Genomic DNA, 15,692 nt, shown 5'->3' on the forward strand with positions numbered 1-15,692 from the left:
GACTTGTATTTAATTATATTTCAACTCAACTATGCAAATACCACACACACAGAGTACATTAATACATAGTGTAATAACTGATGGATAGCCACTCAGGTTCATCCTGCTCTGATATTTACAACTTCTCCGTTTGTCTCTGTCAGGAATCTGAGAGAGCAAGGTGAGGTGATGGTGGATCATCATGTTCCAAAGGAGAAAGAGACAGTGATAGAGAGAGAGTTTCAGCGTGTCACCATCTCTGGAGACGAGAAGTGTGGGGTACTACATTATCCATCATCCCCCTCTCACCACACTGTTACACCATCATCCCCCTCTCACTGTACTGTGTGTGTGTGTGTGTGTGTGTAGGTGCCATTTTCTGACCTGGCTGAGTCGGCAGTGTGCATCATTAAGGCACTGTTTATTCGACAGAAGTACATGTGCGTATCAATGCAGGATTTCTGCGGAACCACGGCCCGTCTGCTGCAGCAGCTCTCTCACACACACACAGCACAGCACTGGAGCTTCAACAAGGATGTTCCTGAGAATGGAGGTACACACACACACACACACACACACACACACACACACACACGGGTCAGATTCAGCCCCACACATACCTCCCACTGCCGTAGTGTATGACGTGTGTGTTGTTGTTGTTGTTGTTGTTGTTAGCTGCCCCAATGCCCTCCCCAGTGTCGGAGACACATCCGTATGAGGGTCAGGAGTGCATCACTCTCCCCCCTGACCTCGGCTACAGCTGCAGCATGGAGCATGGCGTTGTACACATCTACACCTCCCACACACACAGGTAAGTCACACTGTATGTGTTTGAATATGTGAACATGTACACACCTGACCTTGTCTCTGTGTCTGTCTTGGGGTGTGTGTGTGTGTGTGTGTGCAGTACAGAGTTGGACCTTCCGTATCCAGACCTGCAGCAGTTTATCACTGATATGAACTTTATGATGGCGCTTATCATCAATGGCCCAGTGTAGGACTGACTCTCTCTCACACTCGCACCATGATAAACACATACACAGTCCTATGATTTGCTTGGTATGAGTTGTCTGGTAGTGAGTGACTGTGTTACACATTGGATGAAGAGACACAGACAGGTAGCTGCACACCTGACCCCTGATCTCTGTGCTACAGGAAGTCTTTTTGTTACCGGCGGCTGCAGTACCTCAGCTCTAAGTTCCAGATGCACATCCTGCTGAACGAGCTGAAGGAACTTGCTGCTCAGAAACAGGTTCCTCATCGAGACTTCTACAACATTCGTAAGGTATATAATATAATGTAATATTATATATATATATATATATATACACACAGTGAGACTTTTTCCAAGAAACACTGTTTATCGGAAACTTTCAGCCCATCATGTGAAATGGTTTATTTTGAATATTTTGTCATTTTGAAGAGGAAATAAATGAATAAATTGGCTTGGATTGGAGTGGATTAACGTGAACTTTAAAAGTGAACCTTTTTTTTTTTTATTTTTACAAAGCACTTTTTAAAGTAATTTTAATATAATTCTAATTAAATATTTTTCATGTATTTTTTTTTTTAATTGTTTTTTTGTGTCTCTGCTTTTCTTTGTCTCTGTCCCTCTGTCTGTCCCTCAGGTAGATACACATATCCATGCCTCATCCTGTATGAATCAGAAACACCTGCTGCGGTTTATAAAGCGAGCGATGAAAAAGTACCCTGATGAGGTGGTGCACATGGAGGATGGGCGTGGTCAAACACTGAGTGAGGTCTTCCAGAGCATGAACCTGACGGCCTACGACCTGAGCGTCGACACACTCGACATGCATGCGGTACGTGTGTTAGGATCAGACACTCAGACATTACACTCAGTCCCGTGTAACATGGGCCAGACCAACAACATCTCTCCATCATCCCCTCTAAACACTTTCCTTTCTCTGAAACCTACAGTCTAAACACACACACACACACACACGCACACACACTGAACAAATCCCCAACAAAACAAACACAGTGATTCATTACCAAAAACTTATTTTTCCAAATTACCATTTTACCACACACTGTCATGCACAGTGACTGAATTTTCCCGTTCTGTAGTGTTAAAACATGGAAGTGAAATGAATGCAGTTTGGATTTAAATATTTTTTATATTTTTAAATAAGATTGCTAATGAACTGCTACGCTGTAGATCACAGCAAGGTTGAATGCTTGAATCTGATTAGTCAGATGATGTGCATTATTTTCATATAACAGTATGGGTAGTTCCAGCTTAAACATGAATGATAGGCTAATGATGGAGCGGAGCCCCATACTTAAGAGAAACTCATCAAATGCCAGGCTGATGGCTTTTAACCGTACAATGTCCATACGTATGAACGATGAACGTGTCCCACCACAGGGAACCCGATCGTAAGTGCAAGGCAACATATCTTGTAAACACTTGACCACAGGACAATGAAATTTGTGTCTTTTTATCCAGAGCTTATTTTTAGTTTACTTTTTAAAAAAAATAACATAGGATTATTTACTAACACATTTTACAGAAAATATTCACTACAGTTTCATATAAAACTAGTTAAAACAGTTTTTTAGTCCACTAGCTTGTTGACAGTTTCTGTCATGTAAGGGCGATAGACAGATCTAAGTGCAGGAAGAGTTTTATTGAAAACACTGTTACAACACAATGCAGTGATTTACTGAGGTGAAATACACGACACCACACAATTCAGTGGTTCATATGCTATTATTATTATTATTATTATTATTCATGTTGATTTTGTGCCCTTGTAATTATTTTGCTCGTACACTCATCAGCAACTCTGCTTTTAGTCACTGACTAAATACAGTGGTGCTTGAAAGTTTGTGAATCCTTCAGAATTGTCTATATTTCTGCATAAATATGGCCTAAAACATCATCAGATTTTCACACAAGTCCTAAAAGTAGATAAAGAGAACCCAGTTAAACAAATGAGACAAAAATATTATACTTGGTCATTTATTTATTGAGGAAAATGATCCAATATTACATATCTGTGAGTGGCAAAAGTATGTGAACCTTTGCTTTCAGTATCTGGTGTGACCCCCTTGTGCAGCAATAACTGCAACTAAACGTTTGCGGTAACTGTTGATCAGTCCTGCACACCGGCTTGGAGGAATTTTAGCCCGTTCCTCTGTACAGAACAGCTTCAACTCTGGGATGTTGGTGGGTTTCCTCACATGAACTGCTCACTTCAGGTCCTTCCACAACATTTCCATTGGATTAAGGTCAGGACTTTGACTTGGCCATTCCAAAACATTCACTTTATTCTTCTTTAACCATTCTTTGGTAGAACCACTTGTGTGCTTCAGGTCGTTGTCTTGCTGCATGACCCACCTTCTCTTGAGATTCAGTTCATGGACAGACGTCCTGACATTTTCCTTTAGAATTCGCTGGTATAATTCAGAATTCATTGTTCCATCAATGATGGCAAGCTGTCCTGGCCCAGATGCAGCAAAACAGGCCCAAACCATGATACTACCACCACCATGTTTCACAGATGGGATAAGGTTCTTATGTTGGAATGCAGTGTTTTCCTTTCTCCAAACATAACACTTCTCATCTAAACCAAACAGTTCTATTTTGGTCTCATCCGTCCACAAAACATTTTTCCAATAACCTTCTGGCTTGTCCACGTGATCTTTAGCAAACTGTAGATGAGCAGCAATGTTCTTTTTGGAGAGCAGTGGCTTTCTCCTTGCAACCCTGCCATGCACACCATTATTGTTCAGTGTTCTCCTCATGGTGGGCTCATGAACATTAACCAGTGTGAGAGAGGCCTTCATTTGCTTAGAAGTTACCCTGGGGTCCTTTGTGACCTCGCCAACTATTACATGCCTTGCTCTTGGAGTGATCTTTGTTGGTCGACCACTCCTGGGGAGGGTAACAATGGTCTTGAATTTCCTCCATTTGTACACAATCTGTCTGACTGTGGATTGGTGGAGTCCAAACTCTTTAGAGATGGTTTTGTAACCTTTTCCAGCCTGATGAGCATCAACAACGCTTTTTCTGAGGTCCTCAGAAATCTCCTTTGTTCGTGCTATGATACACTTCCACAAACATGTGTTGTGAAGATCAGACTTTGATAGATTCCTGTTCTTTAAATAAAACAGGGTGCCCACTCGCACCTGATTGTCGTCCCATTGATTGAAAACACCTGACTCTAATTTCACCTTCAAATTAACTGCTAATCCTTGAGGTTCACATACTTTTGGCACTCACAGATATGTAATATTGGATCATTTTCCTCAATAAATAAATGACCAACTATAATATTTGTCTCATTTGTTTAACTGGGTTCTCTTTATCTACTTTTAGGACTTGTGTGAAAATCTGATGATGTTTTAGGTCATATTTATGCAGAAATATAGACGGTTCACAAACTTTCAATCACCACTGTATATACACTGATCAGCCATAACATTAAACCCACTGACAGGTGATGTGAATAACATTGATTATCTCATTACAGGCCTGGGGTATATTGGGGGTGGGTGGGGGTGGGCACATCAGTTCTTAAAGAAGTTGATGTGTTGGAAGCAGGAAAAATGGGCAAGTGTAAGGATCTGAGTGACTTTGACAAGGGCCAAAATGCGACTGGGTCTGAACATCTCCAAAATGGCACATCCTGTGGGTTGCTGGGTTTTGTCTTCTCATGATAGCTTTTACAGAGGCTCTTTTTTTCATAAAGGTAGTGTTTCCATCTTCTCTTCATGTGACCTTAAATGTGAACGTGTTTTGCATTCCAGTTTTGCAAAACATTGTTTTATCAAATCATCTGAAAATCCATCATGTGAGCATAAAACCTTTCTGCAATATTTGAATTCTTTCAAAATGCACGTTTTTATAACTCGTTTTTAGTTTGCAATTTCAAATTGTGCATTAAGCAGGTTAATGAAAACATGGCGAGTGAGAGCAGGAACTAAACTGTCTCTCTGATGTTCCACAACATTGAATTTAATTATCATCGTTAAAATATTGTCATTCATTCAGAAATTAAACACTGTAACTGATCCCTGTGCTACAAGTGGAATCACGCACAGGCCATGCTGTTTGTTTGTTGCTCTATTTTGCCCCTAGGGGAATGACAGACCTGCCCTTTTTACCTCCACCAGCTTCGTTGGAGGAGGTTGTTTTCGCCTCTGTTTGCTTGCTTGCTTTTCCCAATGTAACTCAAAAAGGAGTGAATGGATTTTGATGAAATTTTGAGGAAAGGTGGGCCATGGGCCAAGGAACAATTGATTAGATTTTGATGCAAATCTGGATGTGTGTGTAAATGTGGTAAACATCTGGATATTCTAATATGTGGCTTGGCAGAGGTATACACTCTACCAAGTGCCCTTCTAGTTTCAAATCTTTCCATTCAGTTACAGTCCACAAGTTTTTAATTTAGAACCTGGATTATAAACTTCACTGGGCCAGTCCTGGCCTGCAGGCCATAAGCCTGACACTCATACACTACACTGAACATAGTACACTGCTCAGAGTCCATGTTTGTTCATAAAATTTATTTTTAGTGGTGGTGGGGTGTGTGTGTCTGTCTCTCTCTCTCTCTCTCTCTCTCTCTCTCTCTCTCCAGGACCGGAATACCTTTCATCGATTTGATAAGTTTAATGCAAAGTACAACCCAATCGGAGAGTCAATACTGCGAGAGATCTTCATCAAAACTGACAACTACATCCAGGGCAAATACTTTGCCCATATCATCAAGGTTAGTCTCTCACTCACACACGCGTGCGTGCGCACACACAAGTTAGTGCCAGATGTAGAAAAAAGAAAAATCACCATGAACATCCCCGTGTGTGTGTAGGAAGTGATGTCAGACCTAGAGGAGAGTAAGTACCAGAATGCTGAGCTACGTCTGTCTGTTTATGGACGATCGAGAGACGAGTGGGACAAACTGGCAGAATGGGCCGTCACACACACTGTCTACTCAGACAATGTCCGCTGGCTCATCCAGATCCCACGCCTGTAGTATGTACACATGCGCACGCACACACGTTAAATGTAACAGATGAATAGGTGAGATGGCGATAGCAGGACAAATAATCCTGTGGTGTTACTACAATAATTATGAGCTATTTATAACAAGACAGTGTGAGGGATGCTCTCACACTCTCTCCCTGACTCCACCCCTGTCTGTCTGTCTGCAGTGATGTGTACCGCAGTAAAAGACAGTTGGTGAATTTCCAGGAGATGTTGGAGAACATCTTCCTGCCACTGTTTGAAGTGACGATCAACCCACACACACACCCAAAATTACACCTGTTTCTGCAGCATGTAAGTCTCTCTCTCTCTCTCTCTCTCTCTCTCTCTCTCACACACACACACACACACACACACAATTACACCGGTTTCTGCAGCATGTAAGTCTCTCTCTCTCTCTCTCACACACACACACACACACACACACACACACACACACACACACACACACACAATTACACCGGTTTCTGCAGCATGTAAGTCTCTCTCTCTCTCTCTCTCTCTCTCTCACACACACACACACACACACACACACACACACACACACACACAAAATGTAATGAACTGTTATTTGGTCTTGTTCTCAATATCAGTAGTAAAGTTAAGCCATCACTCTGTAATTGTGTGTAGGTGGTGGGCTTTGACAGTGTTGATGATGAGTCGAAACCAGAGCACCATGTGTTCAGTTTGGATAGCCCTCGCCCTGATAACTGGACTGAGGAAGAGAATCCCCCATACTCCTATTACTTGTACTACACCTATGCTAACATGACCGTACTGAACCACCTGCGCAGGTACACACACACGTACACTACTGCCTCTAACGCACATACAGTGTACAACACTGTACATACTGGAGCCCCACTGTGTGTGTAAGCTGACTGTGTGTTTGCATGTTTAGGAGGCGGGGCTTCCACACTTTTGTGCTGCGGCCTCACTGTGGAGAGGCAGGGCCTATTCACCACCTGGTGTCTGGATTCATGCTGTCGGTCAACATCTCACATGGCCTGATGCTCAGGAAGGTACGTATAGGTGCGCTCACAGAAATCTATGGAAAAAATAAATTTACAAATAAATATTTTTAATTTGTACAACCCCGATTCCAAAAAAGTTGGGACAAAGTACAAACTGTAAATAAAAACGGAATGCAATAATTTACAAATCTCAAAAACTGATATTGTATTCACAATAGAACATAGACAACATATCAAATGTCGAAAGTGAGACATTTTGAAATTTCATGACAGCAACACATCTCAAAAAAGTTGGGACAGGGGCAATAAGAGGCTGGAAAAGTTAAAGGTACAAAAAAGGAACAGCTGGAGGACCAAATTGCAACTCATTAGGTCAATTGGCAATAGGTCATTAACATGACTGGGTATAAAAAGAGCATCTTGGAGTGGCAGCGGCTCTCAGAAGTAAAGATGGGAAGAGGATCACCAATCCCCCTAATTCTGCACCGACAAATAGTGGAGCAATATCAGAAAGGAGTTCGACAGTGTAAAATTGCAAAGAGTTTGAACATATCATCTACAGTGCATAATATCATCAAAAGATTCAGAGAATCTGGAAGAATCTCTGTGCGTAAGGGTCAAGGCCGGAAAACCATACTGGGTGCCCGTGATCTTCGGGCCCTTAGACGGCACTGCATCACATACAGGCATGCTTCTGTATTGGAAATCACAAAATGGGCTCAGGAATATTTCCAGAGAACATTATCTGTGAACACAATTCACCGTGCCATCCGCCGTTGCCAGCTAAAACTCTATAGTTCAAAGAAGAAGCCGTATCTAAACATGATCCAGAAGCGCAGACGTCTTCTCTGGGCCAAGGCTCATTTAAAATGGACTGTGGCAAAGTGGAAAACTGTTGTGGTCAGATGAATCAAAATTTGAAGTTCTTTATGGAAATCAGGGACGCCGTGTCATTCGGACTAAAGAGGAGAAGGACAACTCAAGTTGTTATCGGCGCTCAGTTCAGAAGCCTGCATCTCTGATGGTATGGGGTTGCATTAGTGCGTGTGGCATGGGCAGCTTACACATCTGGAAAGACACCATCAATGCTGAAAGGTATATCCAGGTTCTAGAGCAACATATGCTCCCATCCAGACGACGTCTCTTTCAGGGAAGACCTTGCATTTTCCAACATGACAATGCCAAACCATATACTGCATCAATTACAGCATCATGGCTGCGTAGAAGAAGGGTCCGGGTACTGAACTGGCCAGCCTGCAGTCCAGATCTTTCACCCATAGAAAACATTTGGCGCATCATAAAACGGAAGATACGACAAAAAAGACCTAAGACAGTTGAGCAACTAGAATCCTACATTAGACAAGAATGGGTTAACATTCCTATCCCTAAACTTGAGCAACTTGTCTCCTCAGTCCCCAGACGTTTACAGACTGTTGTAAAGAGAAAAGGGGATGTCTCACAGTGGGAAACATGGCCTTGTCCCAACTTTTTTGAGATGTGTTGTTGTCATGAAATTTAAAATCACCTAATTTTTCTCTTTAAATGATACATTTTCTCAGTTTAAACATCTGATATGTCATCTATGTTCTATTCTGAATAAAATATGGAATTTTGAAACTTCCACATCATTGCATTCCGTTTTTATTTACAATTTGTACTTTGTCCCAACTTTTTTGGAATCGGGGTTGTAGTATTGAAGCTAGAATTGTATCACCACTCTGTGTGTGTGTGTGTGTTCAGGCCCCTGTGTTGCAGTACCTGTATTACCTGGCACAGGTGGGCATCGCCATGTCACCCCTCAGCAACAACAGTCTATTTCTCAGTTACCATAGAAACCCGTTACATGAGTACCTGTCACGCGGCCTCGTGGTCTCTCTCTCCACCGATGATCCACTGCAGTTCCACTTCACCAAGGTAACGTCACCTGTACACCTGCATGAAGGCAGCTAGAGGATTTCCAGAACAAGACTCAGGCTGTGTCCTAAATCACATACATGTGCATACTCGCTGATGTATGAGTGTACTTTAACTGTCTCACACTGCTACACACACACTGTCTCACAAACACCCATTTCACATCTGAACCTTTTACTTGAATGTCAACAAAACTCATGTTTAGTTTCCTACATGGTGAACACGTGTGTTAGTTTGTGTGTTGAGACACAGCTAAAGTGCTCAGTTCTGTCCCTCACTGAGCGATGAGGCTGTAGATTTTAGTTATTGAGTTGTTGTGGTTTACATCACAACACTGTTTATTAGGAGTGTGTTAGAGTAAAGTGTGTGTGTGTGTGTGTGTGTGTGTGTGTGAGAGAGAGAGATCCTGTAGGAATAAACTGGACATTCTAATGAACTACAACCGTTATAAAGACTCCCACTTTATCATATATTTACAGTATATTAACACAAAATGATGACTGTAGTGTTCTGTAAATACACGATGCAGTAATGAGATCATCTCACTGTCTGTGAAGTAAAACACGAAGCACAGGGAAACTTGCTGGTGTTCATTCTCACTCAGTGTTCAGTGAGAGTTTAATCCTAGAGGAGACATGTTTATTAAAGTCACCGGTCTGAGAGACTGACACACTCCTTCTGTTTACACTGAGATTTACACACAGCATGTTTTCATCTGGTTCTGTCATGAGCAGTTTTAAAGTTTATAACAGACGACACTTTCAGAAAGCAGTTTGAGCTCAAGCTCAGCTCAAGAAGATGGAATGTTCTCGATGTGTTGAGGGGAAAATGTAATGTTTATACTTGAACAGTATTACTCTGATTTAAACAATATTAATCTGAATGAGTAAACTTGCAGAAGAAATGCCATAATGTCTCATCAAACCATTTCCAAGTATGTAACTGGACACGCCCCTCCACCAACCAATCAGCATTCACCCGACATGTAGCACCGGGGTCTGTGTGCCATGTTTACCCATGATCCTGCTCTCTGTGTTGTGACACAAAGACAGTTAACACGTGTATTATATCTCATCTCATCTCATTATCTGTAGCCGCTTTATCCTGTTCTACAGGGTCGCAGGCGAGCTGGATCCTATCCCAGCTGACTACGGGCGAAAGGCGGGGTTCACCCTGGACAAGTCGCCAGGTCATCACAGGGCTGACACATAGACACAGACAACCATTCACACTCACATTCACACCTACGCTCAATTTAGAGTCACCAGTTAACCTAACCTGCATGTCTTTGGGCTGTGGGGGAAACCGGAGCACCCGGAGGAAACCCACGCGGACACGGGGAGAACATGCAAACTCCACACAGAAAGGCCCTCGCCGGCCACGGGGCTCGAACCCGGACCTTCTTGCTGTGAGGCGACAGCGCTAACCACTACACCACCGTGCCGCCCTCTTATAAATCAGACTTTAGTCATTTAAACAAGTCCAGTAAATCAAAGTCCAAGATCAGTAAACTCAAAAAGTTAAGATCTCCAAACACATTTGTGAAGTTCTGTGTTTTCACAAAATGCCATTAGTCATTGAAAAACAAGAACAAAAAGGATCAATCTCACCTGTAATCAGATCACCATCCTGAATTCAAAATCACTGTCCTGCAGACTGCAGTGCATCTAATAGTCACAAATATTCTGACGTTTCCATTAAACTTTCCAAATCTTTCAGCTTTCAGCTTCTCCAGCACAGAAGTGGTTAAAGAAGAAACTCAGACTTGAACTGTTGAGTTGTGTTTTTTTTTTATGAGCTATAATAAACCTGTCTGTTGTACCTTTCTTTCAAAAAAAATAACCCCACTAACTCCTCCCCCTTTTCCACCAACCATTTTGGCCAGACCCTAATAAGGACAGGGAAAGAAAAGGTTTGAATAAATGTTGTGGAACTTTCGTGACTCCAGCCTTGTGGAAATATGAACACCGAGCGATGCAAATAAAGCCTTTCACAATAAAGCCATAAAACTCGTGATGACAGAAATTAAAGCTGATAGGGAACCTGTGTCAGCACAGAACCACTGCACAGTGCTCTTTCACTCCTGCGCGTTATCACTGTTATTCTACTCAACACTGCGAGAGACTGCGTTCATACTGAATGAAGATAAAATAGTAGAAAGGATTGAATTGTCCAGTCCTTCAGCAGTAGCGTTTGTTTAAAGTCTGCTCTGTGCCGTGTCTCAGAATGAAACATAACTGAACACAGTTTTCAGTTGGGGGTAAATCTGCTGTATGGTAACTGGGTGGGGCTAATCTCCTGCCAATCAAAATCAGTGTTTGTGTGCCACCTGTTGGTGTAATAATAAAATGCAAGAAAATACGCAATAAACAAGCTGGGGACTCTGAACTGTCTTAAAGTTAATTCACGAATGTGAAGTGCGCATGTACACGTGTGTGTGTGTGTGCAGGAGCCCCTGATGGAGGAGTATAGTATTGCTGCCCAAGTCTGGAAGCTCAGCTCGTGTGACATGTGTGAACTAGCAAGAAACAGTGTGCTGATGAGTGGTTTCTCACACAAGGTAACCCCCCCCCCCCCCCCCCCCCCCACACACACAGCCATTCCCCACTGTATTTCTTATTTGACTGTTCCATTTTGGTGACTCCACCCACCAGGTGAAGGCTTCATGGTTGGGGGTGGGGTACAGGCACGAGGGTCCAGATGGGAATGATATCCGCCGCTCCAACGTTCCAGACATTCGTCTTGCCTTCCGACACGAGACTCTGTGTGATGAGCTGCAGCTCCTTACCCATGCTGCACACATACAGGAGGCGGGGCCAGAAGAGGAGACTCCACCTTCCATGGGACCAATTAGAAATTAAAATTCTTCATCCTTGTTTCCTTTCCTCTCTTTTCTATTCATCCATTTCCCTCCCTGCATCTGGGTGTGGTTTTCTCAGGGCTCTGGATCAGAATGTTCTTCACCAAACCCTATACCCCCCCCCCCCCCCCCGTACTCCAGGAGCTTCTGACCCCAAGTGATTTCCATTACACACGTACAGTAAATACACTCTGTGTAAATGACTATACCCCTGACCCCCCCTTCTCTCTCAAGATTGCATTAACGCAGAAATCGTGCATTTTTACGCAAAAAAGCCCCTTATGTTTAGACTTTCAATGTATCCTGGGACGCAGGGCTCCTACTTGAATTTTTCCTGATTGCCTTGACAAATCTGTTCAATGATGTTTAACAAACAAAGCAAAAGTCAAAAGAACGAAAAGGTTACAACATCTGGGTCACTTTCATGTGTCATTGCAACTGCGGATTTGTTTGTGGCCATGTTGCCTGGTGAGCTTGTGGTTGCCAGTGACTGGCACAAATGTGCATGAGTGATTATAAGCCCAATTCAGTCCATTTACAGATAAACCTGTAGAAGTTCCATCTGAAAAAACAATGCCAGAGACCTGTAGTGCTTTTGGATGGAATAACAGAGGTGGAGATAAACCTTGTTTAACTTTTCACTGCTTCCCGGTGAAACCAGAAAGATGAGAAAGATGGCGAGCTGAAGTTAAACAGGAAGACTAGATGATAAAAACATTCCTGCGTGTGTGGAGAACATTTTATCTCAGGTTAGAGTGAAAGCTCTGTGCAGTATTAAAATGTAGATCTGCCTGTGGGCTTTGGACGTGATATATTTTACTAGACCTAATGCTTGGCTTGACTAGCAGCATGTTTAAGTACCAATAATGTAGACTTGGCTAAATGCCATAAAATATGCTAGATCTCAGCCCTGGCTTGTTTATTACTGTTAGAAGTCTATGTTTGAGCTTGCCTTTGTCTTTATAAGGTCTTTCTCTTGATCATGAATTTCCCAAAACGTTCCAGCACGAAACCTGCTTGAAATATCAGTCGGCATCTGTACTTTTGTCTGCTTTTAGCATCTCCGGTGTATTTAGAAGTCCAAACGCTAAATAGATCAAATCCAGTAGCTGGTTTGCCGTACACTTTTCACGTGGAATAAATACATTTGTGAGTAAGAACAAGCCTTATTTTTAAATTGTCATGTAAACTCGAGCACAGCGAACTTCCTCTTCTGCATTTAGTCCATCTGAAACAACGAACACACAGGTGCATGCACAAACACAGAGAGAGAGAGAGAGCACAGTGTGCAGAAGCAGGCATCACAGATCTATATTTACCCACAAATGTATTTACATTTGTGGGTAAATTATATAGATCTGTGATACCTGCTTGTTTCAGCTTTTGGATGCAACACCATCTGCTGAAATAAAATACATTTTTAATAGTTTCAGAGAGATTGTACTGACTGCAGTTGTCTTGATTTTGATTATTAACCGTTGCAGACGTTTCTTTGTTTGCCCGGCCGTATGGTGGACACCGCGTGATAAACAAAAACGTGACGTTACTGAAAGTCCTCTATATTCTATTCCAGGTTAAACACTCGCAAAGAATGACTGACTAAAAAACCTTTAACTTCGTGGATTATCAGTGAAAAAATGGCAAGATCGTGGCCACACACTGCGACTGTATGGCTCTATAAATATGTAAAAACTATCTGAGTGTTCTATATAAAAGTGTATAAAATATTTGTGCCAGGGACCCCAATTTAGCCAGTCATGTGGGTCCCTGGACCCAGAATATAACATTGCTGTACCATCCCTGCTCTCTCTGTTGGTCTCTCTCTGCAATAGTTTTGTCTGTTTCTTCAATATACAGAAGTTAGACAGTACTGATTTATATAAATTGAATCCTGTATGAACTATAAGAGTTTAGACATTAGAATATGCAGTAAAGCTGAAGTAGTTTTTAAATCAGTAATTTTTGTTGAGTTAGTAGCATTAGGAGGAGCAGTGAGGAGCTCAGGTTAATTGTGAAGCTCCTAAAGTTGGGTGAGAAGATGCAAACAGCTTCATCAGGAGCACTGTTCATTAGCTCACCAGCTGTAGGGCAATGAGCTATTGCCATCAGGCGGCGTCAGTCCACAATTCACAAAAATTGCTACTCCTCCCTGAGTTTTCACTGGATTTTGATTCTGATGATTGGTTTGGAAGATCTAGTCAGTCTGCACAAAAGTTACTCCCTGGTTTTGTGGTTGGTACGGCCGTGTGAGCTACTGCGTTGCTGACACTCTGGTTTAAAACATCAGATCGCTTGGGTTTATGGAACCTGTTGATCTGACATCATTCCACATGTGATATTTTATGGTGAAAATTATTCCTTATTACAATAGTAAATTTATAAAACTGAAGAAACATTTTTTTTATTTACCAGCAGACCGGTAGTGTGCGTCTCAAACCCAGGTTCTGCTGCCAATCAATCATTCACAAACACCAAAACACTTACTGCATTCAGAACATTATAAATTAATGTAGTTCAAATAATATAACTACACTGTATGGAATCACAATTACATTTTTAATAAAATCTTTACATTTTCAGTCTCTCTCACTCGCTTGTAATTTGATTAGTTGTAATGTTGAGTGTTTACTCAGAGGTGTGATGATGATCACCTTCTGTAACATTTCCTCATGCACAGCATTGAGTTAATGGGTTTTAGCTGTAGCCACCATCACACCTGTAAAGATACTTTTCAAAAAAACAAAAATAAAACATGGCTTCCTCTACTCATCAGGCTGAAGTGTGCAATTTGTACATTTTATGTTCATAATTGTCAATGTTTATTTATAATGATTATACAGTTAATGAATATAAACATGATAAAACACTGACTTTAACATGTGTAAATGCTGCTCCAGGTGGAAACACGTTAAGAGGGTTTTTTTTGTAAAGGTCAGGTGTTTACAGATAAATAAGTGCAATGCATACAGGGAATGAGTTTTTACCTGGGCACACAATCAGTGTTACTTGTACAGATCTCAACTAACTTTACACCTGTGTGTGTGTGTGTGTGTGTGTGTGTGTCCACTGTAATGTCATGTTATTCTCCTGCACTCAGTTCAGCAGACTCACTTCTTTGGCGAGCTAAAGACAGAAACAGATACACAGCAGTGAGCAGACTGTAGGAATGAGGAAAAAAAGTGTGTGTGTTTGTTCACGCTCACAGCTAGTGCTGACTTGACGTTCTGTAGTTGGTAAAACACTCGTCTTCCCTCCTCTGGACAAACAGTCTTCAGCTCCTCTAACGTCATCCCCAACAACATCCCACCGCTGAGACCCCCGAGACAGCGCACGGTGCTAACACACACACACACACACCATATCCAAAACCATTCACTCGTTCACTACTCCCTATATAGGGAATTACTGTATAGAGGACTATATAGTGAGCTCATAGGTAAAATGAAAAAACGCTTTTGGACACTAGTCCGTCACGCTGGTATTTACATCATTACTGTCGCACAATTAAAACATGTCAGATCAGTCGGCACGTGGGTTTCAAAATAATAAATACCTGCATGTGTTTTTCTGATAAATCCATATTATACTGAGCGCATTTCCCACATTAATCAATACAGAGTACTTTGTGTCTGCTGCATCTTTCAGTTCTTTTAAATCAAGGCTGAATCCTTTATTCTTTGCCGCTGCCTTTTATTAAATCACATTTGAGACTTTTAATTTGAGTTCTTTCAGTGTGACCACAATGCATGATGGGATATATTGAACGGACACTATCGACACATGCACACCTGCAGTATGGAGTAGCAACGACTTCATGAATTTTTTTAAAGACAAAATTGAGAATATCCGACAAAAAATTCAAACTACTAATTTAAGGTCAGACAATGTAAGTGACCCTGTAGTTAACAATATAACTGTATCAGATCATCAATTAGAATGTTTTACTCCC

At 41.7% G+C, this 15,692-nt stretch overlaps 2 protein-coding genes across 4 annotated transcripts in view; one reads left to right on the forward strand and one right to left on the reverse strand.

The window, feature by feature from the left end:
- The window catches only part of LOC132874396 (AMP deaminase 2-like), a 30,928-nt gene extending 16,420 nt beyond the window's left edge, over positions 1 to 14,508 (forward strand). For all 3 annotated transcript variants that reach the window (XM_060910552.1, XM_060910553.1, XM_060910554.1), the window contains 14 exons: positions 144 to 258; positions 349 to 532; positions 655 to 790; positions 887 to 973; positions 1,135 to 1,264; positions 1,608 to 1,802; positions 5,589 to 5,720; positions 5,820 to 5,983; positions 6,163 to 6,289; positions 6,626 to 6,789; positions 6,897 to 7,017; positions 8,710 to 8,883; positions 11,333 to 11,443; positions 11,538 to 14,508. In XM_060910552.1, coding sequence (XP_060766535.1) covers positions 144 to 258; positions 349 to 532; positions 655 to 790; positions 887 to 973; positions 1,135 to 1,264; positions 1,608 to 1,802; positions 5,589 to 5,720; positions 5,820 to 5,983; positions 6,163 to 6,289; positions 6,626 to 6,789; positions 6,897 to 7,017; positions 8,710 to 8,883; positions 11,333 to 11,443; positions 11,538 to 11,744 — 2,047 coding nt within the window. In that variant the 3' untranslated portion in view covers positions 11,745 to 14,508. The remainder of the gene's footprint in view (positions 1 to 143; positions 259 to 348; positions 533 to 654; positions 791 to 886; positions 974 to 1,134; positions 1,265 to 1,607; positions 1,803 to 5,588; positions 5,721 to 5,819; positions 5,984 to 6,162; positions 6,290 to 6,625; positions 6,790 to 6,896; positions 7,018 to 8,709; positions 8,884 to 11,332; positions 11,444 to 11,537) is intronic.
- The window catches only part of eps8l3a (EPS8-like 3a), a 68,208-nt gene continuing 66,699 nt past the window's right edge, over positions 14,184 to 15,692 (reverse strand). The window contains exons 19-20 of the mRNA XM_060910555.1: positions 14,947 to 15,079; positions 14,184 to 14,866 (exon numbers count right to left, since the gene is read on the reverse strand). Of these exons, the coding sequence (XP_060766538.1) occupies positions 14,837 to 14,866; positions 14,947 to 15,079 (163 nt within the window). The 3' untranslated portion in view covers positions 14,184 to 14,836. The remainder of the gene's footprint in view (positions 14,867 to 14,946; positions 15,080 to 15,692) is intronic.

Source organism: Neoarius graeffei, chromosome 26, assembly GCF_027579695.1.
Source record: "Neoarius graeffei isolate fNeoGra1 chromosome 26, fNeoGra1.pri, whole genome shotgun sequence".
NCBI lineage: Eukaryota > Metazoa > Chordata > Actinopteri > Siluriformes > Ariidae > Neoarius > Neoarius graeffei.